General features: G+C 36.9%; 1 protein-coding gene across 4 annotated transcripts; it reads right to left on the reverse strand.

The window, feature by feature from the left end:
* Window positions 1-2,527: 2,527 nt before the first annotated feature.
* On the reverse strand, window positions 2,528-27,524 carry LOC136251136 (gamma-aminobutyric acid type B receptor subunit 2-like). Of its 4 annotated transcripts, none has more exons than XM_066043515.1 (8): window positions 7,596-7,737; window positions 7,265-7,497; window positions 7,144-7,210; window positions 6,996-7,088; window positions 4,446-4,585; window positions 4,073-4,390; window positions 3,850-4,017; window positions 2,528-2,766 (listed from the first exon to the last, which is right to left on the reverse strand). In XM_066043515.1, the coding sequence occupies exons 2-8, from the start codon at window positions 7,409-7,411 to the stop codon at window positions 2,665-2,667; spliced, it is 1,035 nt and encodes a 344-aa protein (XP_065899587.1). In that variant the 5' UTR covers window positions 7,412-7,497; window positions 7,596-7,737; the 3' UTR covers window positions 2,528-2,664. The 4 variants fall into 4 exon arrangements, with proteins under 4 accessions (XP_065899587.1, XP_065899589.1, XP_065899590.1 ...); XM_066043517.1 differs by lacking the exon at window positions 2,528-2,766 and adding an exon at window positions 2,940-3,467; XM_066043518.1 differs by lacking the exons at window positions 2,528-2,766; window positions 3,850-4,017; window positions 4,073-4,390; ... (2 more) ...; window positions 7,144-7,210; window positions 7,265-7,497 and adding exons at window positions 4,913-4,997; window positions 8,191-8,256; window positions 8,409-8,516; ... (1 more) ...; window positions 27,057-27,191; window positions 27,248-27,524 and having other exon boundaries at window positions 7,596-7,799.

Raw genomic sequence — 27,524 nt, forward strand, 5'->3', positions numbered from 1 at the left:
TCTCAAGCACCGCTAGCTAAATAATTAGAGTCACCCCAAGGATGGCAGAGTAGATCACAATCAAGACTGAGGAGGCCAAGATATCAAAGTATAATAGAGTTGAAACATTAATGGACATGGATAATATTCTGAAGGCATGCTTCCAGGAAAGCGTACCTTTTGATTGTATAATCTCTGAGGTGGCAATTTGTGCTGTTTTAACTGCACATGCACTTGTAGGAAAATATATTCAGTAATTACTTACAGGATATAATGACGGCAAATGGTAAGTAGCAGCTGCTTTGTATGTGCATATATGCACTGCATGGGCTGTAAACTTATACAGTTTATAGCAATGTCACAACATTCTAATTATTTGTGCTATTGTCCACCATTGTTTGCTTTCCTTAGTTTGGTAGAACTATTTACCCCGGTATTGTTTCTGTTTTTTGTGCCTCAAATAATAATTCTACCTCATGCAGTATTGCTAAATATATAATGCAGATCCCAAACTAATTCAGTGATTATATTATTGCTGCTGTTTTAGGATAGGACGATTACATGTTTTCAGGTAGCTGTGATACATAGACCAAAATAATTATGTACAAATATTTATGCAACAATGGAAATTTGGGAGAGAAACTCATCCTCTGGAAGTGTCTCATCAAAAATAAAACAACACCAACTTCAGCATCAGGCATGTGATTTGGAATCTGAGTATCGGGCCATCTGTAAAATAAATGCTCTTTGCAACTCTGTGTACGTAGCTAATAGAAAAGTCAGAAACTCCCAATAGAACAGCCATGCACATAGTGATGCCTACTCTGAAGTCCTTGAATATGATTTTATAGCAGCCAGCTAAAGAAAACTCACTGCATGGCTAGTACAGCAATCAACTGAAATAAAGCATCATAGTGTTAGGAACATGTTAATAGCCACTTCTACTAAGTGTAAGCATAAAGTTCAATTTTATGAGTATTTGTAATAGATTTCTATAGCTTCATGCATAGATCTTCAGCCATGCAACCATAAAACTCTGTCTGCAGTGCAAATCTTTATAGTTGGATGCCACCTATAGGCTTAAATCATTATGCCTTATTAGTAACTATATAGTCTTATTCATAACAAGTACACAAAAAAATTTGGAATTTTCAATTAGAGTAGGGACCATATCATATTGATAAAAAGGACTGAAACTAGCTGGAGTAGTGCACGATATTAAATCACAGCAAAACAATAAGAAGTGTTATATCCCTACTGTGCATTTCCATTATGGTATCTTGGAATATAACACTTCTTATTGTTTTACTGTGATTTAAAATCATGCACTACTCCAGCTTGTTTCAGTACTTTTTATTGATGTGCTATGGTCCCTACTCTAGTTGAAAATTCCAAATTTTTTGTGTACTTGTTTGTTAACTTATTTTGGTAAATAATTATTATGACTGGTGAAACCACACATACCCAACTCGCGCATACCACATATGAAATGGCACCGTGCGCCCCAGCTATATCAATTATCGTCTGAAAAGTATCCATTACGATTCGTGGTTGGCTACATTCAACCCGTTACCAGCAATACGAATCAAGAACTGTTCGAATAGATACGGACGATTTCCATTTCAAAAGGAAGCCATCACGTGCTACTGCCAAATCGACACTTTTCGCTGTCAGCAAAGTTGAAAAGGAGGACACTGGTAAGTCCATGAAGAATGCATTGTATGTACTGTGGTATGCTAAAAGGCACCTCTCAGGATGAAGTGATGTCAAACAGTGAAAAAATCAAACCTGTAGCTGTAGCCGTTATCGAGTTACACTTATTTGGAAGGCATCAGTCAGTTACTTACTCGGTCAGTAGAAAATTCCGTTTAATAAATATTTTAAAATTCCGTAGCAAATCGTTGAAAGCGTTTCAGGTCGATCTGAAAGCTTGTTTGGGCTTAGTTTTACCTAACCAATACTGCCTCATCGTTGTCTGGGAAAATTGAGGCTGGTGATGTTATTTTGTGGGCCACGCCTACTCCTTTGTGGTCCCTACTATACAGTACTATCGTACTGTATGATGGTTCATGCCTCAGCAGTACTAGTCATTTTGTATGTCAGACTTGATACACTTGCTTTTTCTTCCTTATTATAAATGTCTTATAATAGTTCAGCTGTCATATCACAAAGTCTGTTTGTTGAGCTGGCTGTGTCACCTACAATGATCCTTTTTTCACAGAATATGCTATTTTCCTGTCTAGGCTTGTTACAATACACAATAGAATGTCCGAAAGAAACATATGGAACAGTATAGTTTCTTGTCTGCTTCATGGTGTCAAGCAAACTGACAGGGATTTTCATCTGCCAGTACATATTAGCATTTTTGAATAAGTCAATAGTTGATAGATTTCTTTAGCAATTATTGTTTATACTTTCATTATTTAGTACTACCAAACATTCCATAATTACTGAATGATGATAATATTGTATATTAAAATTGTACAAACCAAGTAATAGTTATATTGAATGTACCAGTATGAACCTGGAGAGAAAACACAGGTAGGATTATACAGGTATAAGCAACGTAGCACACAGTTTGATGGACTATAGTAGTAGTATATCAGGTGCACAAGCACTATACACACAGACAGACACATCAGTTGGCTAAATACATTGCAGCACTAACAGTTTATTAAACACAAATTAGAGGTGTGTTTCTAGTGGTAACGCATTTCCATTGACCTCTTCTGACATTGTTTTCATCTTATGTTCTTGCAGGGTAGTTGTGTGCTGGTCAGACTTGAACTATACATAAATTATAACAAAACCAATAACTGTTAATGATATGTTACATCTAAACACCTATATATGCAGGTACCCAGTTAATTAATCTGACATCCAATTATATTTATGCCAAAACAATGATTATTAAAACAATTTCTTGGTAGCACCTTTTGATTTCAAAAGGTGAGCACCTTTTGATTTCAAAATTTCACTTTTTGAATGCTATACCTTTCTTGGCTTGTTTTTACCTACAAGCTTCAAACCAAATTAATCATATGTTTCATGGACTGTTTGCCCTCCAGTAGTGATACGACAGGTCGAAAAATAAATAAAAATGTAAATTATTTCAACTGCAACTGACTGTTTTATTAGAGTTTACATGACTACTCTATTAAAATATCTTGATCTTTACAGGTGCAAAACTAACAGTGGTATGCACAAACATATCTTGCTATCTATAAACTTACATGGAACCACCACTGCATGTCCACTGACTGATGGCTAATTATAAACCTTACCTTTAGCTACCCTTGTACTTAACACACTAGTTGAGTACCAAAAATGTAGCCTTTGGCACATGCCTCAATTTTAATTAATCTGGGTCACATCTGGGTCAAATCCGAATCTGGCTATCTGAGTCAGCGGGTCATCTGGGTCAGCAGTAGTGACCTGTTTTCAATGCTGATTGGAGTCATTGGTGTGTACATTCAATGTGAGGCCAGCTAGGAGAGATGAAATATTAAGTTGTTGTCAGCATCTGGGGGCACCAGACCCCCTCTGCTGTGATTGCCTACCGTGTCAAAGTAGACCCCCCACCTCTTCCCTGTTTATATAGGTTGTTAATAATTTGCCCACTTGCATTTACATCACAGCAATATGCTTTGTGCTAATGATACAGTCATAATTGTTGAATGGCATAAATATTGCAGTGGTCTGGCAAAAGGAATGTAATAGCTTGGAGTGTTGGGATCATACGGAAAACATTAATACAACACATTTGGGAAAATACAGCACACCTGAAGCTTTAAAGTGTGTAGCTAGGTGTACAAGTACAATTTTCACTTCAACGGGCTTGCCCATGCAAAGTACAACAGTGAGGTTTACCATTTCCAATTCTTTAGTGAGTCCTTTAATTTCAAAATTGAGATCTTCTATTCTTTTCTTATAATCTTCTTCAGAAAACCTAACAGCAGTTTTGGTAGTACTGCTAACATTGCTATGACGTTGTTCTAGATAGTCTGCTCCTTCTGGATCACGATACACCTTGTACATCTATGTACAAAGACTATACATCAAAGTACTGTACACATGACACTAGACTACACACCTTTGAAACAAATACCAAACCCAATATTAAAGTTGTAACAAACAGCAACATAATTCCCATTATCCCATATTGTATATTTGGAAAATCATTTAGCAAAAATCCAATTGGTGTGAGAGCTATTGAAGCTGTTACCGCTCCATAAACTGACATTGCCACAAATCGAGACTCATTTAAAGATCTGATTTTTACTTTACGTGTCTCAAAGGCCAGAAACAGTCCAGCTAGCAGCACTAATCCTTTGTATGCTAATAAGACTGCAATCCAAGGGAGTGAGTTGTCTGATCTGCAAACTCCAATTATTCCAGGCAGATCATCAGCCTACAAAATTGTAATATCAAGTTATAGAAACATTGATATTAAATCACTAACTAACATCTTCTCCTTCAACTTCTTGTTGTTCCCTTCTCAAGATGGCACTAGACACTGCTGTTGGTGGGATCAGTATTACAATATCTATTAGAACTAGCACTCCAACAATTGCAAACAAGTAAATGTCTTTCATTTCCTGCAAAACTGAAGCAAAATATACTTCATTAGTACAGTCAGAGTAATGTCAAGTCAGAAATGATTCCTGGGCCAAGTTTATTACTATATACACAGATTTATTATTGCACAATTTTTAGTCATAAATAGTATTGATTTATCACAAAATCCCCTAAAATTGCTTCTTCAGCACTTTCAGACGTATTAAGTACCTCTATGACCTTGCATATGTTGTTAAAAGAATATGCTCTTCCATTTTGAAACCAGTATGCAAAATTTCTAGAACCACCCCTGGTAATAATAACATACTTTTGTTCTCTGAACCACAGATTGAAAACCAAACAAATGATGGCAAACAACACTCCCAGTAGAGATAACATGGTGTAGACCACAAATAATGGCAAAGAAATATAAAAGTGTTCTTCATCATCTACAATATCATCTATAGATGAAGATATGTTCAAGTTCATTTACTAATGTGGAGTAAACATGCAAGTGTCCAATATAAACAATCAATATTATAATCTGATTGTTAATTTAACAAAATACAATATAGCTACCACTGCAATTTATATACAGTTGGAATTCTTTGCTCAATAATTGTGATGCTGTCCAAATAATCTGTTGTCACACTTAAATGCAACACAATATGTGGTTGAATTTTGGAAAATCACCCATATGGGCATGCATGAAATAATTAGAATTTTCATGTTTAGTGGGTTGCTAACAAGAGCAGGACACAGTTTTAAAAATATTTCAAGAATTTTCTTGTAATTTAAGGTATTGAGAATGGCTTACAACTATTAACAAGTAGTTTGTTATTTGATCATTAAATATTATAGGTGTCAAATGTGCCCATATGGGTGATTTTCCAAAATTCAGTCACATATTGTGATAACAGTGTCATTGGAAAGATTGATTAGTGCATCAACTAGTGATCCAAATGTGAAATTCCTAATGGCATAAAAATAGTTCTATAACTTTCAAAAACCTGCCATAGTTTTAGTCAAATACCTATTATTGTTAATACAAAGAAAATTCGTTTGAGTATATAAATAAAAAGTAATGAGACAAGAGTGCCTGTAACATCATTCGATGACTTTTAACTCACTGACCAGCATCAAAAAGAAATGACTATAGCATTGGTACCTGCTATACAGTGCAGGACTTGCTGTATTGTGCATGCACAGTTCTACATTAAGCTTAAATTACCCTTTGCTACCATCTCTACATTACCTGTATATTTAAATGTAATGAGAACCAAGCATTCAGTAAACTTTACATATGCATGGTGATGTCACATTCAACATGAATTTGCATCCTGCCAATGATGCAGGCAGTTAAGCTTAACAGCAGAACTATGTGTAGCTAGCTAAGCTAAACAACAGTAGTAGTATTACCACACAAGTGATGATTATAATGAGTAGACATGACATTCAACTGACAGCAAAAAGCAATTATAACGTATAGCATCAGTATACCTGATGGTACCTGCCCTACAGTAATGGTATCTGCCCTACAGTGCAGGAGTTTCTCTATAAAGTATGTTTCACTTTCAAGTAAAATTGTGACTCCCACCTGTACAAACTGAAGTTGTATAATTTACTGCAAGCACACCTACACTCCAGCAGTACTACATCTATCAATGTATTAAGCCTGCATGCCCTATACATGCAGGATTTCATTGTGATAAATGACTGAGGATACTCATTCTAAACTTATAATGCTGAAACAGTATCTACTCTATAGATACAGTATAATATCATGTACGTATTTCCAGCTATACATATAGCTCACCAAAATTATCCTTATTGCCATACTAAAAGCATTATAAGTTGGTGTCAAAGTATTTACACTGCGAGTTAAACTCACATTCAGAAAAGAATGTTGCATAAATAAAGTTAGAATCAGAGAAAAACGGTTCTTATAATATAGAAAAAAAAGATTGCACTATAAAGGTTGCCAAAGCAAAAAAAAGAAAAAGTCACCAGCTGGAACCAAACCCACACCTAGCTTGCACTTTAGAACTTGTTGATTTAGCCAAACCTCTAACATTAATGGTAAAGCATTAAAAACCATCTTATAACATGCCTACGTTGACTGGTATAGGTGTTTATTTGCGGTTTGCATGCGGTTTATATATAGAAAGAATTCAAGCGTGCTTGCACTACACCCTTGCACTAATCATGCTGTAAATGACGAATAATGGCAGTTAGAAGCTTCATTTAAAAATTAATGATGTAATTCTTAGATGATGAGCGCTTTTTTTACAGAGCAACTGTTTCAACACATGCATCATAATTGTCTGACGTCAAAGGAATGTAGACAGACAAACAGACAGCTTTTCAGCTTTATATATGTAGATGTGTTTATGAGGATGAATCCTTGCCATGTAAAGCAATACAAAACTATTGAAATGACAAATATATTTCAGTCACACCTGTAAAAACTGTAGTGACACTTTCATTATCATCAAATACTAAACTTCCATTTTTAACTGTCCCAAATTGTACTTTAGTCAAGTTACCATTACCTACAGTTCAGACAGTGTAAATAAATAATTAGCTTATATTTATTGCAGAACTAACTCGGTCTATATTGTAGCACACGAACTTTTCCAGGTCTGTCACCATTGTCACGAAATGAGACATTACCCTATGAAATTGTGTACGGATAGCATTGCAATCCATTAAGCTAGATTGCACTTACACTTAATCCAAAAAAATTTATGTTTACTAAATTCTGATATATGATTAGAGAAATAGTAGCTGAGCTGTCACCATCATACGTAAAGTTGAGTAAATCTGCATTAGTATTATTCAGAGCTAGTGCTACTGCCCATACTGCATCAAACATGTATGCACTGTCCTCTAGTTGAGAAGAACCATTACGTCCTACTCTGCAAAAGCTGGTTCATGATATGATACAAAATCATTCCAAGTCTGAAAAGAATTACATAATAACAATATTTCTTATAGTATAAAATACACAACATATTTTGATACAAATATTCACCATGAGCAAATGTATTACAGCTTACTATATTTCCCACGTTTATTTTATCCTTATCGTTCTCATCAATTCTGGGATAGTGATCAAATATGAGTGAAGTTAACAAGATGTCTTCTATAGCCTGTCTCTCTGTATCATTTTTTGTACAGTTATTGTCAAACCACCAGTCATCTGTATACCAGTTGAAAAACATCCATGCATGTGTGGGGTGAGCCATATTATGTTTGAGTGCCTATACAAACAAATATATAGTTTGCAAATACAATGCAATTAAACATTAAACTATATGACCCAAATGATGGAACATAAAATGAAACAAATTGGGCATGAGTCATTTCATAATTGGAGGACAGAAACAATGGAAAAATAATGGAAAATATGAGCCAGTCTGCTTGTTAAGTATTAATGTAACACTTTCACATCTCAGAGCAAAGGAATTCCAGAGGATACATTTGCCATGTATATACCTCTCCACAGGGATACAACTAAATGTACATCAGTGTACATTGAGATGTACTGGACCTAATAGATGTTAAACAACAGGTCTAAAATCACTTACAGAAATAAACACCCGGGCTTCTATACAGATAAGTATGGCACACCGCTCCATGTACCTTACTCACCTCACACATCACCCTTATTGCATATTCCTGATACATGTTTAAAAAAATAATCCGGGCTGAAGAATCCTATAAATTACAGAAATGTATAAACTTATTTATGAACATGTGACAGCATATATGTACACAACATAGTAAGAAAATATTGATAAGGCATTGGCTAATGGATTTTGAATGTTATTAATGAATGTATTAGTTAACAGCTGATTCAACTTACTTACCCTCAATTCTTTCACAACCAACTCAACACTCTCATCTGTGTTGAACGTAACTTCTTCTAATAGCTGCAAGTTTACCTCATTAAGGTGAATTTTAAATTCCGTAGAAAACTAGAACAAACGTTATATGCATGTGTATATAAAGACAGTATTCAACCATGCATGCTGGCATCATATAGTACAATAGTACTGTATAGTAGGGACCACAAAGGTTTGGGCATGGCACATGAAAAAAACATCACTTAAAAACCAGCCTCAATTTTTCCTGATGACGATGAGGCATTGGTTAGGTAAAACTAAGTCTAAACAAGTCTTTGGATCAACTCGAAATGCTTTCAACAAGTTGCTATGGAAAAAAATTTATTTAACGGAATTTTCTAGTGACTGACTGACTGACTGACTGATTGACTGATGCTTTCAGATAAGCGTAACTTGATAACAGCTAAGGTTGGGCTTTGTTTTTTCATTGTTCAACGCTGCTTCAGTCGGACACATACTTTTTGGCATACCGCTGCAAGTACAATGCATTCTCCAAGGACTTACCAGTGTCCTCCTTTGTGTCCCATTCATCTTTGCTGACAGTGAAAGGTGTGTTGATTTAGTAGTAGCACATAATGGCTTCCCTTCATAACGGAAATCGTCTGTATATTTCATAGTGGCTACTTCGATTGCAGAGGTGCTTTTCGGACAGTTCTTGATTCACATGTGTGTACCAGGTTGAACATAGCTGACAATGAAGCATAATGGATACTTCACTTTTCAGATGATAATTGATAGCTGGGGTGCACAGTGCCATTTCTTTCTTTTGATGCAGTATGCATGGGTTCACCAGTCATAATAATTTTATTTTACAAAAAAGTTAAATGGAGTTTAAATGAGGTTAATGATGGAACTAAAACTTTAGCCTCTGGGAGGAAAATTAGGCATAAACGACCACAGAAAGGTTCTGATGTGGAACCTTTCCACCCAAGAACAGGAGAAAGAATGACGACAAGGAAGATATAAACTGCAGGTTATCCACACTGTGAAAGAAACAATGCCAAGCTAAATTAAACAGAAGGCATACACTTAATCACACACAATTTCAATATGTACACCGTATCACACATATATGGCATATATACAGACCATACAAATGTGGCTATCAATACTCAATACAGACACATGCTGAAGCTACTCAACCCTATGTGTTTAGACTATCACTTTGGTTGCAAACATGGCTTAGCTATATGTGACAACACAAGTAACTTTTTTGGTGCTAATAAACTTTTGGTTAAAAGAAATACTCAGGGACAGGTAGAGATTACCTCAAACTGAGAGCTTAAAAGCAAAATGATGTACTTTTAAAAAGAAAAAAAACGAATACATTATGAAAGTACGTATGCATTTAGATTCTGACTAATGCACACTCATGACTATTAGATTGATAATTGAATGGAGGGCGCCTGCACAGTTTGCTAGCGTGTGTAGTTTGGTGGCCCTGTTCTATTTAGTAAGCCAGGTGGCAGGGCCCTGTGCACTTAACACTATCACCACAATCAATGATTGGGGTGACCATCAACCACATCGATAAAAAGTACTGAAACAAGCTGGAGTAGTGCATGACGTTAAATCACAGTAAAACAATAAGAAGTGTTATATCCCTACCGTGCATTTCCATTATGGTATCTTAAGCACAGTAGGGATATAACACTTCTTATTGTTTTACTGTGATTTAATATCATGCACTACTCCAGCTTGTTTCAGTACTTTTTATCAATGTGCTATGGTCCCTACTCTAGTTAAAAATTCCAATTTTTATTGTGTACTTGTGCATATATCAAAAACTTTCCTAGAGTCTTGCACTTTTCTGTTAAGACTTGCATATTTCTGCTAAGACATACGTATGTTTGGGAAGTATTACTACTACAACTCTATATTTAGCATTCTGACTGATATGTATCACATGTCTTGGATTATAAAGGGAGCACACTATAGTAATCATGCAATATGATTTTGTAATGGCCGTATAACAGTATATACACTTGTGATGAATAACTGGCACCAGAAATCACAAATCAGTCCAACTTGAATATGTATAGGTATAAAATTTCAAAACAAAATGAAATATGTATGAAAACATCAAGTCTGGCATAACTCTTTCTTTTGATGCAGTATGCGCAGGTTCACCAGTCATAGCAATGTTAAAAAAATATCAAAATATTGCTTTTTACCAATTTGTTGTTCCCCAGTGAGCTTATCGCTGACAGAAATGAGTGATATCTACCCTAACACCTTTGTTGTAAAAAGTGTGTCCAAGAAACTACAAGTACCTGTAATCCAATGTAAAAACAAATCAGTTGTAGAGATTTCATGAAAGGAAAAACAACTAAACAACTGATATCTGGAGTGGCAAAGAATCAATCTTTATACAACTAACACTGACCAGTGGAAATTCTAGACCTGACCTACAAGAGGGGCCAAGTAAGGCACAGCATAACTGCTATTATATGGCTGTAATATGAGTAGAATTTCAGGGGTGCAACCCCCAGAAGCTGTAAGGCTTGAAAACAACTAAAATTAGCTTAAAATGTAAAATAACAATGCCAATCTAAACTGCAACTTTTTCCCAAAATTTTTCAAAACTGATCTGCTTTTACATTAGGTTATATGCAGGTACTTGTAGTCTCTTTTGGAAACACCTTTTGGTACAGTGAAGGTGTTTTAGGGGTAGATATATAATGGAGCATACATGTAGCAATACAAACAAATAATAAGGAGTTCAGGGGCAGATGCAGGGTTTGACAAGGGGGTGACCAGTGTAGTAGGTTATAGCCATTTACCTAGATGCGGTTCTTGGGACCAACTGATACCGATATACCTTAGTGTGTGGAATGATGGGTGCACCAGGGTAGAGAGGTTGAGATTTTCGACTTGCAGACCAATTCTAGAGTCCTGTGAGGTGATCATGTGATCCCGAAGAGATTCGGCCGACATCATAACTCCCTTAACTCTCATGTGGAGGAAATGAAGTAAAATGTAATGTATACCCTGGAACCTGTCACATTGACCATAGTAGATCAATGGAGAGGAAAAAATTCAAGATTTCACGGGAGGGCAGGGTGGGAAGTAAATCCAGCACTCCCACTTGGTATGGCTCATTGTATAACGTCGCTTAGTAACAGGATGGCAGGCACTTGGTCTAATTTAAAATGCCCGCCCACCCTTATGTTCACATGACTGTGCACGTGAGAAGTTTGTGCTCGAGAGGCCAGAAACTGCTTTGCAAGTATGTGAGAGTCGACCTTTTAGTTAAAAATTTTTAACCTTCGGTTAAACTTGTAATAAGTCTGGGAGACCCCCAGAAACTGTAGGTATTACATGTTTCAGTACTGAAATTTTAATGTAGAGTATAGCTTTATGTATAAATATATCATAGTAATAAATCATGCTTTCTAAGTATTATGATCAATAGTTGCATGTAGAGATCAGAAATAGTCACAAGTATAAGAAAAAAATTAGGAATTTTAAATTAGAGTAGGGACAGTGTATAGTGCTGCTATAAAAAGTACTGAAACAAGCTGGATTGGAGTAGTACGTAATGTCCAAATACTGTAAAACAATAAGAAGTGAATATCCCTACTGTGCTACACTCAATGCACAGTAGGGATATTCTGTTTTACAGTATTTGGACATTACGTACTACTCCAATCCAGTACTTTTTATTGCAGCACTATACACTGTCCCTACTCTAATTTAATATTCTTAACTTTTTCTTATATTTGTTTGTGAAGTTTTTTTTGCAAGTTTATGACCACTAGCTAAATAGCCTGCTTTTCACAAAACCAGTCACATATTCGCACAAAACCAGTCACAATATTTTAAAAGAGTTAATTACAGCACTATATACTAGATTATGACTCATACAATAACAACTGATTAGTGAGCATGGCTCTACATAAGTCTGCAGACAATAATGGACGTGGATTCGTGCATACCTTGAGACTGATAAATGGGTGTGGCTACCATATGTCTACAGACAGTAATTTACGTAAGTGGGAGTGGCTCATGAAAGTAGTGGGGCTATGCTATAACGTGTTAATACACATCCACATCATTATACTAATTAATTTAGCACATGATTCAATCCAGGTCAGATCCAGATAATTTGTAGAGCAGGTTTTGGTATCCAAAATCAGTCCGGCTTATGGCTTATGCCAATTACCAAGAGGATAATAATAATAATAAATCAATTAATCAATCAATCAATTTTACCCAGACTGATTTTTCTGTGACTCAGTTTTAACACTGTTACTAAACTATATTTATTGGCCTACATGTGGTTAGTTTGCCGTGAGGTGATAATAATAAATCAATTAATCAATCAATCAATTTTACCCAGACTGATTTTTCTGTGACTCAGTTTTAACACTGTTACTAAACTATATTTATTGGCCTACATGTGGTTAGTTTGCCGTGAGGTGATAATAATAAATCAATTAATCAATCAATCAATTTTACCCAGACTGATTTTTCTGTGACTCAGCTTTAACACTGTTACTAAACTATATTTATTGGCCTACATGTGGTTAGTTTGCCGTGAGGTGCTTTCACTAATCGATATCAACTTTGAAAACCACTGAGCCACATGTGTTCAAATAGTTTGGTGTAACGTACGTGTATTTGAATAGTTTGATGCAATGTACACCCATAGATGGAAGCCCTACTGTAGTCTATTAACACTACCAGCGGAAAACCTTGACTTATGGCCATGGTAAATAAGGATAAAAAGTAAGACAATAGTGCAAGCATTGTATGTTTATCAACATACCAAAGGTTTTTTCTTCATTGAATTAGAAACGTTTTTGTGAAAGAATTAGGGCTGTAGCTGTAGCCAGTATTCCGCTACGCTTGACTGAAGGCGTCAGGCAGGCAGGCAGGTAGTAGAAAATTCCATTGAATAAACTTTTTAAAAATTCTGTAGCAATTTGACAGAAACGTTTCGGGTCAATCTGAAGACACTTTTGGACTTGATTTTACCCAACCAATACTGTCATGTTGTTGAGAGGAAAAATCAAGGAAGATTTTTTAGTTATATTGTATCACAGGCCACGCCCACACCTTCGCTGTCCCTACTATACAGTTACTATACAGTACCATCACACTGTATGATGAGTTCAGCAAGTCATACAAGAATGACATCTACAAAGGGCCAAGCAAAAATATCCTAGCAGGCTACACATATAGGTAAGTGTGCCAATGGGTTGATGCTACAGATGTAAGTTTCATATACAGTGTAAAATCCTAGGTTACTGATCAAAAATAATCAATCTTATGTGAATGCAGGTACATATGTGACCCAGTCTGAGAAAACCGGTCTTATCGCCCATGTCAGCAGATTCGATTTTTCACCCAGGACACACAGCTACATGAATAAACTGTCTAATTCCACATTTAAAATCAGCTAGACTTGAGTGGTCTGGTTTTGCTGGCTGCTTTTCCCGAGCCCAGTGGCGATCCGTACGTGTGGTGTGGGGCCTTAATGGAGCTGTGGTCAGCCTGGGAATGACTGTATGTGGCTGCACAGCTCTGTGGTATTGAATAACTACCTCTGTTGTGAATTTCCTTTCATTTTAGCCAGTTTTGAGATCTCAATGGCTCAAAACTTGGCCTAATTCATCCCTTGGCCTTCCTTTTCAATTTTTGAACACCATCTTGCCCACCTTCCAGGCCTCCCACCCAATTTGCAGCTCGCCTGATACAGTCAACCTCGGTCTAAAAACTATCTAAAATGGCGGGAAACTTAGTTGTTGGCTACTTGCACAGTGGATGCTCTGGAAGGTAAGGAATTGGTGTAAAACGTGTGAAAATTTGGTACACATATCTTCAACCATTGGCGAGCTACAACACACTAAATACTTAAAACCGGCATTTCTCGATACTTTTAAATAGGCGATAAGCCCAGTTTTGTCAGACTGGGTCACATATATGTTCTGAATTGCATAAACACCAATGAAAATGTACACAGATGATTGCAATACAAAAGTGAATGGCTATAATACATACATTACACTGTATATATATATATGATGTACTTTGAATCATAAATTATCCAGTGGCTAAAAAAACTATTTTTTTACAACTAGCCCAAATTTGAGACTGGGGTGGGGTGTTAGTAGTACATATAAACAAAATTTTCTTTGTGTTTGAATTACATATTTTGTATTTTGTGTTCAATATTGTCACGATAGTGTTGTGTAGCAAAATGTCAGTGAAGGGAATGATTGAAGGGATTTCAGGGGCATATTTTCCTAGTTGAAACATAATCATGGCAAGATTGAATCTAGGAGCAATTTGAGACCTGGAACTAGGAAATAGCAAACAAATTTACAGTGATGTACAAGCCAATTCTTTAGATCAAACTATTGTTTTATAAGATTTTAAGGCAATTATTTTATATCAATAGTGGATTGTGAAGATGACCATAACTATAAGTTGCAATTTTAGTGGACCACAAGTGGAAAAGTTTTTGAAAATGGCAATCTCAAGACTGGATCTTGAGGTATTTTTAGTCAAATTCCTGTTAACATGCACAGTACATGTATGCAATTTTTGACTTTATCCTTTCTGTGGTGCAGCTTGCTATTTAATCTGACTTTTACAACTAGCCAAAAGTCTTTTACAACTAACTTTTTGGCCAAACTACCCCTTTTTTAGCCCCTGGAATTATCAGCTTTCTACTACAGTATATGTTCTGAACAATTGCAACCAATAAAATTTTCGTAACTTACAAATGTAAAGATATTCTCTGATTGTGTTATTAAAGCAACTCTGGACCATCCAAATTCCTTCATGGCTGCTGTTATTCCTACAGCTATTTCTGCATCACTTGACACTGTTCTTAGGAATAGTGGAAATATGTTGGAATTAGAAAGACGAGGTGATGAGGATGCTGCTGAGATCTACAGAAAACAAAATGATATTAATCCATATATGCTTACAGTCATGGTATGCATTCAACAAAGATAACAGTTGGACAGGTAAATAGCATGCATGGTTGTGAATTGTTAATGATTAATAAGCTTTTAAAGGTGAAACTGGATTTAGTCGTTATTATTAACAAAATTGCATCTATTTTTTTGGCTGCCACATCTGACACAACTTTTTCACCCCTATAAATAAAACTCAGCACCCTTTTCATATCTTGGCTGTGTACAATTGTAAGAAAACATCAGGGATTTTACAACCACTACAATGAAACAAGGGGAGTTATTAATGAAGAATAAATACTTTGGTCATACTGTAGCTGGTTTATCACTAATTATTATATGGGCCAGCATAGAATTGTATTTGCACTCCTGGTAACGATCCTCCTTTTAAAAATACTTTTATATATTGGAATGATCCCTATTAGGTTACACAACTCCTAACTTTTCCTTACACTTGTTTGTTAACTTTTTGTAACATAATTTATCCTTTAATCAATTGAGACATGGTGCAAAAGTTAGAGATGATTCTTGTTTCACTGCTATGTGATAGCAAACACATGAGATCATCGACGCATTGCCTGCAAATTGGCATCTTGTACTGCAAACAAAAAGAAATGGGAACAACCAATTGTAAGTCCATGATACGTATGTGCTTATACCTACTGCTGTATGCCAAAAGGCATGCATTGGGCTGAAGTGACATCTAATAGTGAAAAAATCAAGCCAGTCATAGTGCTTTTGATAAAAAAATTTTATTTAACAATTTCCACTGACTAACTAATTTATGACTTAAATGATAGATCCATAGTTTTGTAGTCCTATCATACAGTACAGTAGTACTGTATAGTAAGGATGAGCAGGTTACTGTATAGTAAGGATGAGCAAGGTTTAGGCTTGGTCTACGATAAAATAACACCCAAAATTCTTCCTTGATTTCCCCCTCACAATAATGCGACAACATCAATCGGTTGGGTAAAATTAAGTCTCAGACCAATTTGAAACATTTTCATCCAGTTTCTAACTTTAAATCTTTTCGACAGAATTTTGTATCACCTACCTGCCTAACTAATAATGCATTCAGTCAAGTATAGCAGAAAACTGGCTACAGCTACAACCTTACTTCTTCACAGAAATGTTTCAAATTGACTAAAGAAACCTTTGGCACATTGATAAAAATATAATGCATGCATTATTGTCTTGCAATAAGATTGTGTAACATGTACGCCTGTATATGGAAGTTTGTCAGCAGAGAACCTTAACTGATGGCTATTTGTTCTTGTACAAGTACTCCAGTAAGCCAACTAGAAGCATCCTTTTCTTGCACCAAACTAACAGCCCTCTGAAGGCTAAGAGCAATTTTAGAGAGCAGTTTCTTTGAGAGGATGAACAAATTCAAGGTCTGTAATTGTAATTTCTACTTAGAGAACTAGCTACTACAAATATATGCACTGTAATTAAAAACCTGTGACAAGATGAATGTTTGTGAGGGTGTTGTAACATATAGGAAGGATGAAAACTCAACCAATTATAAAGGTATAACAATGCCCAGGCCACCAAAATTTACCTCAGCCCTCAGGTGTATAATTACAAGTTTAAGGAATTTTAAGTTTGATTTAGGGATCATAGAAGGGAAACAAGGAGATCGCCTACACCTGCAGATATACTAGAGAACATTTAATTCCTAATTCAGTCTTGGCTTTCCTTAAACTTGTCTGTTTACTTTTTTGTAACATTATTATGACTGGTGAATCCACGCATACCATATCACAAGAAAGGATGGCGCCAGAATTAATGCTTTCGTCTGAACGCGTGCCCCAGCTATCAAATACTGCTTCAAAAGTGCAGTGGCCATTACGCTTCATTTTCGGCTATGTTCAGCCCGTTACACAGTGCTACAGAGAAAAACAGTAGAAAAAGCCTCTGCAACAATCCAGTCACCACGAACATACGATGAATCATGCCTCGAAAGTGCAGCGGCCATTAAGCTTCGCTTTCAGTTATGTTCAGCCCGTTACACAGCATTACAAATGAAGAACAGTGTTAGAATTGTCTCTGCAATCAATCCAGTCACCACAGAAAATACCTGTTTACAAACGTACTGTAGAGAAGCCATGCATCACGCTACCACGAATCAACACTTTGGACTGCCAGCAAAAAAGAAATGGGACACAAAGGAGGACAAAGGTAAGTCCATGATGCATGCATTGTACGTACTGTGGTATGCCAAAAGGCACATCTCGGGATGAAGTGACGTCGAACAGTAAAAAAATCAAGCCCCTAGCCTTAGCCATTATCAAGTTACGTGCGGGTGGGTGGGCAGGCGGGCGGGTGGGGTGGGTGGGCAGGCAGGCGGGTGGGGCGGGCAGGCAGGCAGGTAGGTAGTTAGTCAGTAGAAAATTCCATTGAATAATTGATTTATTTTTAAATTTTGTAACAATTTATTGGAAGCCTTTAGGATCATAACCAATACTGCCAAGGTGCCAGGATGGAGTTGTGAAGTTGGTTTTGGGTGAATTATTTGGCTAGGAAAATCCAAATCACCATGATCCCTAATATACAGTACTACCATACTGTATGATATCAGAAAATGTGAGAGTTCATAATATATTTGTAAGAGAGAGAGAGAGAGAGTATCATGAACTTTTGGTATAACATGACATATAATAATAGTACACAGTGCAGGAATACATTCATGTATTCACATAATACCATATTTAGTCAGTAATCAATGGTGGATCCAGGATGGGGCATTTGGAGCAAATACCCCCCCCCCCCCCCCCCCCCCCATCCCTTGTGGAGGAGCCATGATTCTTCTGATTAAAGTATTAAGCCTTATCAGGCCTAAAATTTTTATATAACTTATCAAAAATATGCATATTATCACATGCAAACCCAAAGTCAAACTACCAAAGCAGCAGTCAAATTGTCACCCAGTACCTTTGTACGTACTAAGCGCCTCTAAAACCAATTACTTATTGTGTTGCTGGTTTTAAGACATTGTAGCCTTTTAAACAGCTTTAAAAGACATCACAACCATCTGCAAAGGCCAAAATGGCAAATTTCAACAGTAAGATACTATGCTAAGAGGTGATTATTTGCTGCTTCAAAATTAACACTGAGGAGAGAATGTGCTCTCCCCAGTCACCTACAACTTTATGCTTCTCCCCTTGCCAGCTGCTGAATCCGCAGGTTTATATTCTGTGGCTAAGGAGTAAAGAAACATAATTACTACTAGAATATTGACACTGATTTCAAGTTTACTGTCATATAAAATAGTCAGTTTTGAGATACCAAACTATAAACAGTACACACAGATTGGTGGGCATTCATTAACTGTGCTCACGTTCATTGGGACTAAGCTAGCTTGATGTATGAGTGAACTCCTGCTGTAAAAGATGCATAAATGCAGCTACCTACCTATACAATGTTTCACAGCTATTCGATTACTACTGCATTGTACTATGACACTGTTGCATTTATATACTACCAAGGCTGCATGCATCCCACTAAGAATTGCACTGGTTGACACGTGTGAATTATACAAAATACTATACACTATATAGACTTGCTAGTAGAGCAGCATAGTGTGCATTTTGTGCAGTTTGTGATACAATTATGAAACTTTCCACATAAATAGTAATCCTTGTGACATTTACTTTTTGATATAGTGCCACTGCATATTTGGCCTTAAACAGTGTAAAATAATTCCTCAGGGAGATAAAGACAAAAATAATGAATTCTAATGGTTGTAAAGGTCACCAGAGGTCAAATCTGCGATGGCTCTATATCAAAAAATAGTGATCACAAGGAGTACTATTTATCTGGAAAGTTTCATAATTGCATCACAAAGTGCATGAAACGCCCATTTTTTTGTGCTATGCCGCTCCACTATGCATTTGACTGCTACAAATTTGTGTAGAGGTATCAAGTCCTTGTAGCATCATGATTAAAGATTGATAATAGAAACAAGAGCAAAATCATACAGCATACAACAATCAACGTGTACAACAACTACAAAAGCCTTTAAGCAAAAATCATAATTATATCACATGAGCATGCGTGTGCGTATTTGCTACACGTCCTCTCACTAAAGATACAACACTTAATTTTAAAAGTAAGAGTACAACAAAACAAAATTAACTGCCAGTATACGGATACCTTTCATGGAGGCTGACATGTTCTTTCTGGATAACAGTGAGTTAATTAAAGCTGGTGTTTCAGAGTTTGAACTTTGTGAAGATATGGAGTCAGTAAGTTCTGAGGAAAGAGAGCTGGAAGGCGCAGAAAGCATATCTTGAGGAACAGTATCAGGTAACTCATTTGACGGTACAGTTTTTGTTTCTAAACAACTTTTAAGTTGAACTTGATGATGTTGCCAAGTGAGACCATTAGATAACTTTTAAATTACTATGTAAGACACTGGACCAGTAGATCTAAGGATTGTGCCATGTGTCCACTTGTAGTGACTTGTAGTGTTGACCATAGACACGAACTAAAACTGACTGACCCTTTGCAAATTGTCATGGTGCACTGAATTGTCTTGAGAGATCTTCTGGTTCAGCTGCTTACTTTCAATTTGTGCAGCAGTGTCTGGCTTAAGTAAGTCAAGCCTTGTATGGAGTTGTCTTCTGAGAAGAAGTTTAGCTGGATAGTTTCTGGTTGTGCAGTGAGGTGTATTACAATAAGCAAACAACACTTTAGCAACTCTTGATTTGATTGAGCCATCTGTAGTCTTTTTTAGTCCTTTATTCACAATTTGTACAGCTCTTTCAGCCAATCTATTGCTGCAAGGAAGGGTGATAAGATGTAGAGTTGACTTGCTTAACACCATTGGACTTCAAAAACTGTTGAAACTCTTCACTGTGTAATCTTGCCCATGGTCGTGATGGCCAGTTCCATGGATTAAGTGGGAGTTGTAGGAGGGTTTCATTGATTGGGCTGGCATTCACTACATATGTTGGCGGTCGGGCATTCTGAACCGCTTCAACTTTGTCTGGAAGTGGGTGTAAGCCTTCACTGTCAATTTTGTGGCCTAGATAAGTAACAGAGTTTGCACTTTTCTTTTCTAGCTCTTCGTCCAGCTTCTTCTAGATGATCTAAAACTTGGTCAAGTAATTTCAAATGATCTGATTTATTGGCACTTGGAAGAAGTGTATCATCTAAATATACAACAACATTTGGTATACCTACAACACATTCTCCCTGGCATGCTGAAAGATGTCTGGTGCTGGCGAAACTAAAGGGGAAACGGGTATAACGAAAGAGGCATTTGTGTGTATTAATTACAACATACTGCTTAGATTTGTCAGCTAGTGGAAGTTGCTGGTATGTTTGGTTGAGGTCAATTTTACTGAAAATTTTTCCATCTGCAAGAGTGGCAAATAGATCCTCTATTGTAGGGATTGGATATTTGTCTAGGGTAGAAACAGGATTGACAGTTTGTTTAATATCACCACAGATGCGGACATTGACTTTGTCTGGTTTTAGAACTGAAACGATAGGAGAGGCCCAATCAGACACTTCAACAGTTTCTAATGTTCCCTCATCAACTAACTGATTCAACTCTTTCTCAACTTTGTCATGTAAATAATTAGGAACTGTATGTGCCTTGCAAAATTTTGGTTGAGCTGAACGGTCTACCACAATTTTTGCTTGAAAGCCTGTGAGAATTCCTAAGTCTTCTTCAAAAACTTTGGAGTGTTTCTGCAACACAGGAGAAAGTGATTCATCATTGAAAAGGAATATTTCTTGTCAGTCTAATTTCAACACTTGAAGCCAATTACGTCCTAATAACGTTAGGTGTGACCCCTTTACAATAATCAATGGCACAATAAATTCTTGAGATTTGTACCTAACTTTGACCTGAACAGATCCCACAACAGGTATGGACTCACCAGAGCAAGAAGACAGTCTGACTTCAGAAGAAGTGAGTTTCCTTTGAGGCCAGAGTTCTCTGAACGTGGTCTCTGACATGAGAGACAAAGATGCTCCTGTGTCTAATTGTATTGAGACAGTAACACCTTCTATGTTGACACTGACATTCCAGGGCATTACTTTTCCAGACATTCAATAATTCATACTCATTAGTTCCTTCCTTGACAACAGTATAAACTCCTTTGCTCTTAGGACCCAACTGTTCTGTAGAGCTCTTAGAGCCTGTGTGATCTGTAGCTTTAGGCAGGTAAGTTCTCTTACTGCGGAAGACTTTCTACAGGTATCCAATCTTTCCACATTCACTACACACAGTTTCTTTGTGTTTACACCTGCTTCCTCAAAAATTATCAAAGGTTTCAAGTTTCATACAAGGTTTAGAAAACCAGGAGATTCGGTTACCTCCTATGTGTCTGAACTACGTTCTATTGAGAAGTGTTGCAATTTTGCAGGGACACTCTAGACCATGTTGAGAGACCGCATTGTTTGTAGAATCAATGATGGAGTATGTCAGCATTGTTTGTTGTCTGAAAAAGAATTAACATTCAAAACAACATTAGAAATTGCACGAGGAATGGAATTGACAGCTAAGAATGTTAAAGAACTGACGAATCGTCCAGACGGCACAGTGCCAACTACACCTGTACATCATGTTACAGATGCCACAAAACCTTAAAACGTTTGTTATCATGGTGGAAAGTCTGGGCATTATGCTCCAACAAGTAAAGTGTTCTGAAAGCTTTGCTACCAGGTCAGGGTACTCTTTGTTGCTGGGCTCATCTTTTTTTTTAAATTTTTATTTATTTATTTATTTAATATTCTAATTAAATACAAGAATTACAATTATTAACAATTATGTAATGGAGACAATCCAGTCCCTTGCCTGGATCAAATCGACAGCAGCAACTGGATTCTCACGAATTAATCTGCCAGCAGAAGAATGGGACCCATGTAGACATCTAATTGCTTAGCATAGAAGAGAAAATGACAAACAACATCTAATCAATCTCATTACAGCAGCATAGTGATCATTCCTCTTCTCTGAAATGAGGGAAGCTAGATGTTTGCAAAACACAATTTAGCTTGATCAGCCATCCCACCCATTGCAGAGAAGACAAGAGGAGTAAAGGTGCCATGCTCTACCTCATGAATTCGAACTTCTGGAGCCACGAGATTAGACAATAGTTTGTAGTTGCTGGCACTGATGACTGAAAGAAAGATTGCTTGGTTCTTCAGTAATCCCATTTGCCACAAAAACATGTCCCAGTCTTTCAACGTACAATGGACATTTATCCTGACTTGAGTTAAACGCAGAGACTTTTCTAAATGCTACCGCCATCTTTGTTGCCAGAAAGGTAGTATCATGATTAAAGACAAGAGCAAAATCATACAGCATACAAAATCAATGCGTCCAACAACTACAAAAGCCATTAAGCACTACAGTACTCATTAAACAATTTATCCTACAGTAAGAGCTGGTATGCACCTCTTTATAGGTAGTAGTTTCATTTGCAGACATAAAAATCTGATTATGAATCCAACATAATTATATCATCAGTGTTGGGATTCCCTGGAACTTACTGTTGATATTCATTTGGCCAGTATGGCTAGCACTAATCTAACTACAGAATTGTTTGCATATAATTATATAGTACCCACCCAAATGCAAGTTCACACTTACATGCAGTCAGGTTGAGAGTAGGGAAACTTGCTATCTCTCATAAAAGTCTCATGAATCAGTTCTCACCTGAAGTGCTTACATTTTATTTTACAAAAACCAATATTGGTCATCACAAGAGTGAAATGAGGGATTGTAGAGTACCCATTAACATTTAATCACAGGCATACTGTACAATAAAAATGTATACTTCTCAGAGACATCCAAAGACATTATTTTTCAAGAGCGTTTACAGGCACACAAAGGACAGTGGATCTCTTATACAAGGAGTCACACTCAATTTGCAAATTGTGAAATTTCATTTAGACTGTACTGCATGGCGAAAGCAATTATTCTAGATCACACATCCCTACACTAATTACTAATAAAAGTATTTTGCCCAGTTTTTTGCAATGTTCAGCTTGTCACACAGCCCTACACATCAGGTACCTAGCCTAGACTAATCTACTGACACAAAAGAAGAGAAAGGTAAGTCCATGATATGCCAAAAGGGACCTATTGGGCTGAAGTGATGTCTAACAGTGAAAGAGATATAGCATTATTACCACCATTATTGAGAAAATTTCATGTGCTTATCTGAAGGCATTGGTCAATTAGTTAGTCAGTCAGCAAGGGTATAGCCAAAAAATTTTAGAAGATGAGGCAAACCTGACCACTCTATTAGAGTTGATGGTAGGTGACTGCTCTATTAGAATATCTTGATGTTTTGCAGTACTGAATTCTCTTTGAAGTTTCCTAACTTTTACTGATACACCACTGGTCAGTCAGTAGAGAACTTCACTATATCAAACAGTTGGTAGTATTGTTTAGTAGGGTTCTCCCCTAAAATGAATGCCAAGATGAAATCACCCTAGAAATATTAAAAACCACATTTACAAAATAGTCTTAGTGCATGTAACATCAAAGCCAGCATTAAGTCAGTGGAAAAAGGGGACATGTGCCATTTCAGATTTTCAATTTTTAAATATTGGAATGGTTTGTTTTAGCCATATGAATAATGTTGTCACTAAGTAAACAACAGAATTTAAAAATTCATAGCCGTCTCAAATCAAATATTACAGTAATTCAATTATGTCCTGAAATTCTGTTAATGTCCACCATGTACGTGGTCACCCAAATTTTCAAATGGCATTGGTCCCTTTTGCTGCTAACCCCTTCAATTTTAACCATGCACAGAAGTCTGACTATTGCACAAAAAAATTCCTAAACCAGATTTTTGGTTTGCCTGCCTGCCAGCCTGACCACAGTTGCTAGGCTAGAAGTTAGCACACAGCCACCGTTTCATGCCACAATAACAAATTCATGTGTGGGTATGTGCCTATTCTGGTTCCAATGAGTGTCTGCCTCAAGTGCATTGCCTTTCCTTTTTATCTTCAATTATATGGTCCAAGGGTGTAGCCAGGGGGGTTCGGATGTAGCCCCCCATTCAGAGGCAGAATTTTTTAAATTAGAAATCACACCAAATTTTACAGCCTTGGAGCTCTCCAGTAGCTACTTGCCCACTGGCACTCCTCTGCACTACTCTTGAGGGTCACATCGTATTAATGCTGAACCATTGCAAATCATATCTTTAGAATCATGTGATCAATTGTGCATGTGATGCATGGTTGAAATGGCAAAGAATTGCTTTGAGACAAATTACAAGGCAGCAGCTGCGATAAACTCCAGTGGTTGTGCAATACATGTGTCAGGTTAGCACAAACTGTGAATAGTTGATGTATATTTACATGATGAATGGTGTGTTTATTTGTTGCATGTTGCTGCCATGTGATGTTTCGAATATATTGGAATACAAGTGAAGTGACCATCAACAGGAGGACCAGTGGGGGATAATGTATGCCTGTATTGTCAACTAAGGGACTTGAGTGTGGAGGATGCCTGTGTGCTAGGAAATTGAAGTCAGCTGTCAGTATGTTGTCTGGAAGTGAAGATTAGTTAGCAGTACAATAAGTTTATAGTTTCTATAAGCTGCATAAACAGCAGTGTGTAGGTATTAGCTAGTTAGATGCACAAACGGCACCTTTTAATGTTACTGCTTAAGGGCACATTTTGTGTATGCATATTTTCATCCAAACATGGTCTAGGGGAAGCACCCAGGCTTTCCATAAAATCCAAACCCCTTCAAAAAATCCTGGCTATGCCCCTGTGGTTATCTTCTTCGTGCAAGGAAACCTCCATATTGACACTTCCAGATATTATTACTGTTATATGTAATGTAAGTTATATAGAAACCATTCATCTGATATTATTGAATTCATATGCCTTTGATCTTGTATGGCTGTTTAGCCCAAAACACCCAAACATAATATCTTCCATTCTTCACTTTGCATTCCTATGAGGTTATCTGTACCTATAAAGTCAAACCGTGGTGCATATCAGGGGCGTAGCCAGGATTTTTTGAAGAGGGGGGGGGGGGGGGGGGGGGTTCCAACAGCAGATTATCATAAGCAGGGGTCTGGGGGCACATCCCCTCAGCCGCTGAGAGACTTTCAATATTTTAATGAATCAAAACTCAGCAAATTGCTATATTTTATGCAAAAAGCACATTACTTATAATGCATATAAGTGTCCCTGGGATGAAGCTAGTACTAGATAAAGCTACCTAGTGGAAACAGACAGCATAACACATATAGTAATCTGTAAGTGATAGTTATGTCACTAGTATAGGAACCATAAATCCACTGATACAAATGTCATGACTTACAATCAAAACATTATAACTATACAAATATGCATAACATGAATTCATTTTGCTAACACAAGTGATAAAAGTTCTATATCTTTAAACACTGCACTGCAAAGTTACAGCAGTATAAGGTCATGCTCAGTTTTGCATTTAATGTTAGAATGTCTGAAAACTTCACTAATGAAGTTCCCTGATATGGATATTTACAAGGATGTTCCACTAGAAATATATACTTGACTGCTCTATTAGAGTATATCGATCTTTTTAACAAGTTTTGAAGAGGGCTCATGTTACCTCTGTAAATCCTTCCCTGAGAGATGAATGCAAGCTTTATCAATTGTTGTGCTGTACCATTACACTATATTACTCACTCATTTTGTCCTGCCATAAGTACTTTTAACTTACTAGCTTGTATGTTTCTTCACACTTGTCACACATTTTGTAACACATAACCACAACAATGAAAAGAATGGCACCAGATGTATGAGGCTATAATTATATAACAAAATTCATGCTCATTTATATTATATTACTAAGCATTGTAGCTATTTCATGTACTATGTTCTGCCCAGCATTACAATTATGGAGAACGACGTGTGAACAACCAATCTGATCATTTAGATTGTTGGAGCATGGTGCAAAGGTTACAAACAATTTTCTACAGTAGTAGGCAACATGAAGCCTACCATTACGTGATAGCAGAGAAAAATGGGACGCAAAGGAGGAGAAAGAAATGATGCATATAGACGGTACGTAAAAGCCAAAAGGCTGAGGCAGCGTCTAACAGTGAAAAAGTCAAGCCTGTAGCATCAGCTGTTATCAAGTAAGTTTGTCTAAAGATTTCAGTTAGTCAGTTAGTAGAACAATTAACAACTTATTTATTTATTTATTATTACTGGGCAGGCAGCTCTGCTGATGTGCGCAGGAAAAAAAAAAGAATTTACAAAGATTTACAAGTATTAGCTAGCTACATTGATTTAGGAGAGTATATAGTAACGTTAGTAAGTTATCAGTAAATAAGTTCAAATCATCATGTTCGATTATTAATGCAGTGGGTACGTTGTTCCATTCATTAATTGTTTTTGAGTAGAAGCTCTGTTGATATGTTACAGTAGATGAATTTGGAATAATGAAGTGTTGGGGGTGATACTGTCTGGTGTGTCTTGTGCATATTTCCACATACCCTAACAATAGGAATAGGTCACAAATTATAGCTCATGGTCAGTGATCTGGAATCTTCAGTTTGCAAAAAAATGATATTTAAAACCTTGCACTCCCCAACAGAATTCAAAACTATTTTAGCTAGCTAGCTTCCCGGCTAGGTCCTTGTATGTAAGATGCAACGGGAACACTGACAAGCTTATCGCTTACAGTTAGCACAGACTGACCTGCACAAGGTTCCAGTTGGGAGCAATCTCTGCAACGGGTTCGGTAGCCACAGAGCAATCTGAACCAATCAGCATGATCTGGGTGTGGTTGAAGATTTGGTCTATGAAACTCCGAAGGCTAGATGCCGCTGCACACTACAATAAGAAAAGCTAGTCTGGTCTCACGAAGGCTTTACTGTTGGACCGCTCACCATTGAGTCGTCGATTCTAACATCAAATTTATACTGAAGCGAAGCATCATTTTCAATCGTTATTAACGCCAAATCAAGGGCAGGAAGAAATCCTGAATTGTCAAATTCTCCATCTTGAGAAACTAACACTCCAAGACGAAGTGTTTCTTTTTCATGGGCGGCCCCTCCAGTACTAGCAGAAAAAATAGTTATGACTAGAACTACTCTAAGCCTCCCTCCGAGCCCTGCTACCATCGCCTGCCGCAGTGAGACTGCCACTCATATATTAACTCTAACG

This window comes from Dysidea avara, chromosome 3 (genome assembly GCF_963678975.1).
Source record: "Dysidea avara chromosome 3, odDysAvar1.4, whole genome shotgun sequence".
Lineage (NCBI taxonomy): Eukaryota > Metazoa > Porifera > Demospongiae > Dictyoceratida > Dysideidae > Dysidea > Dysidea avara.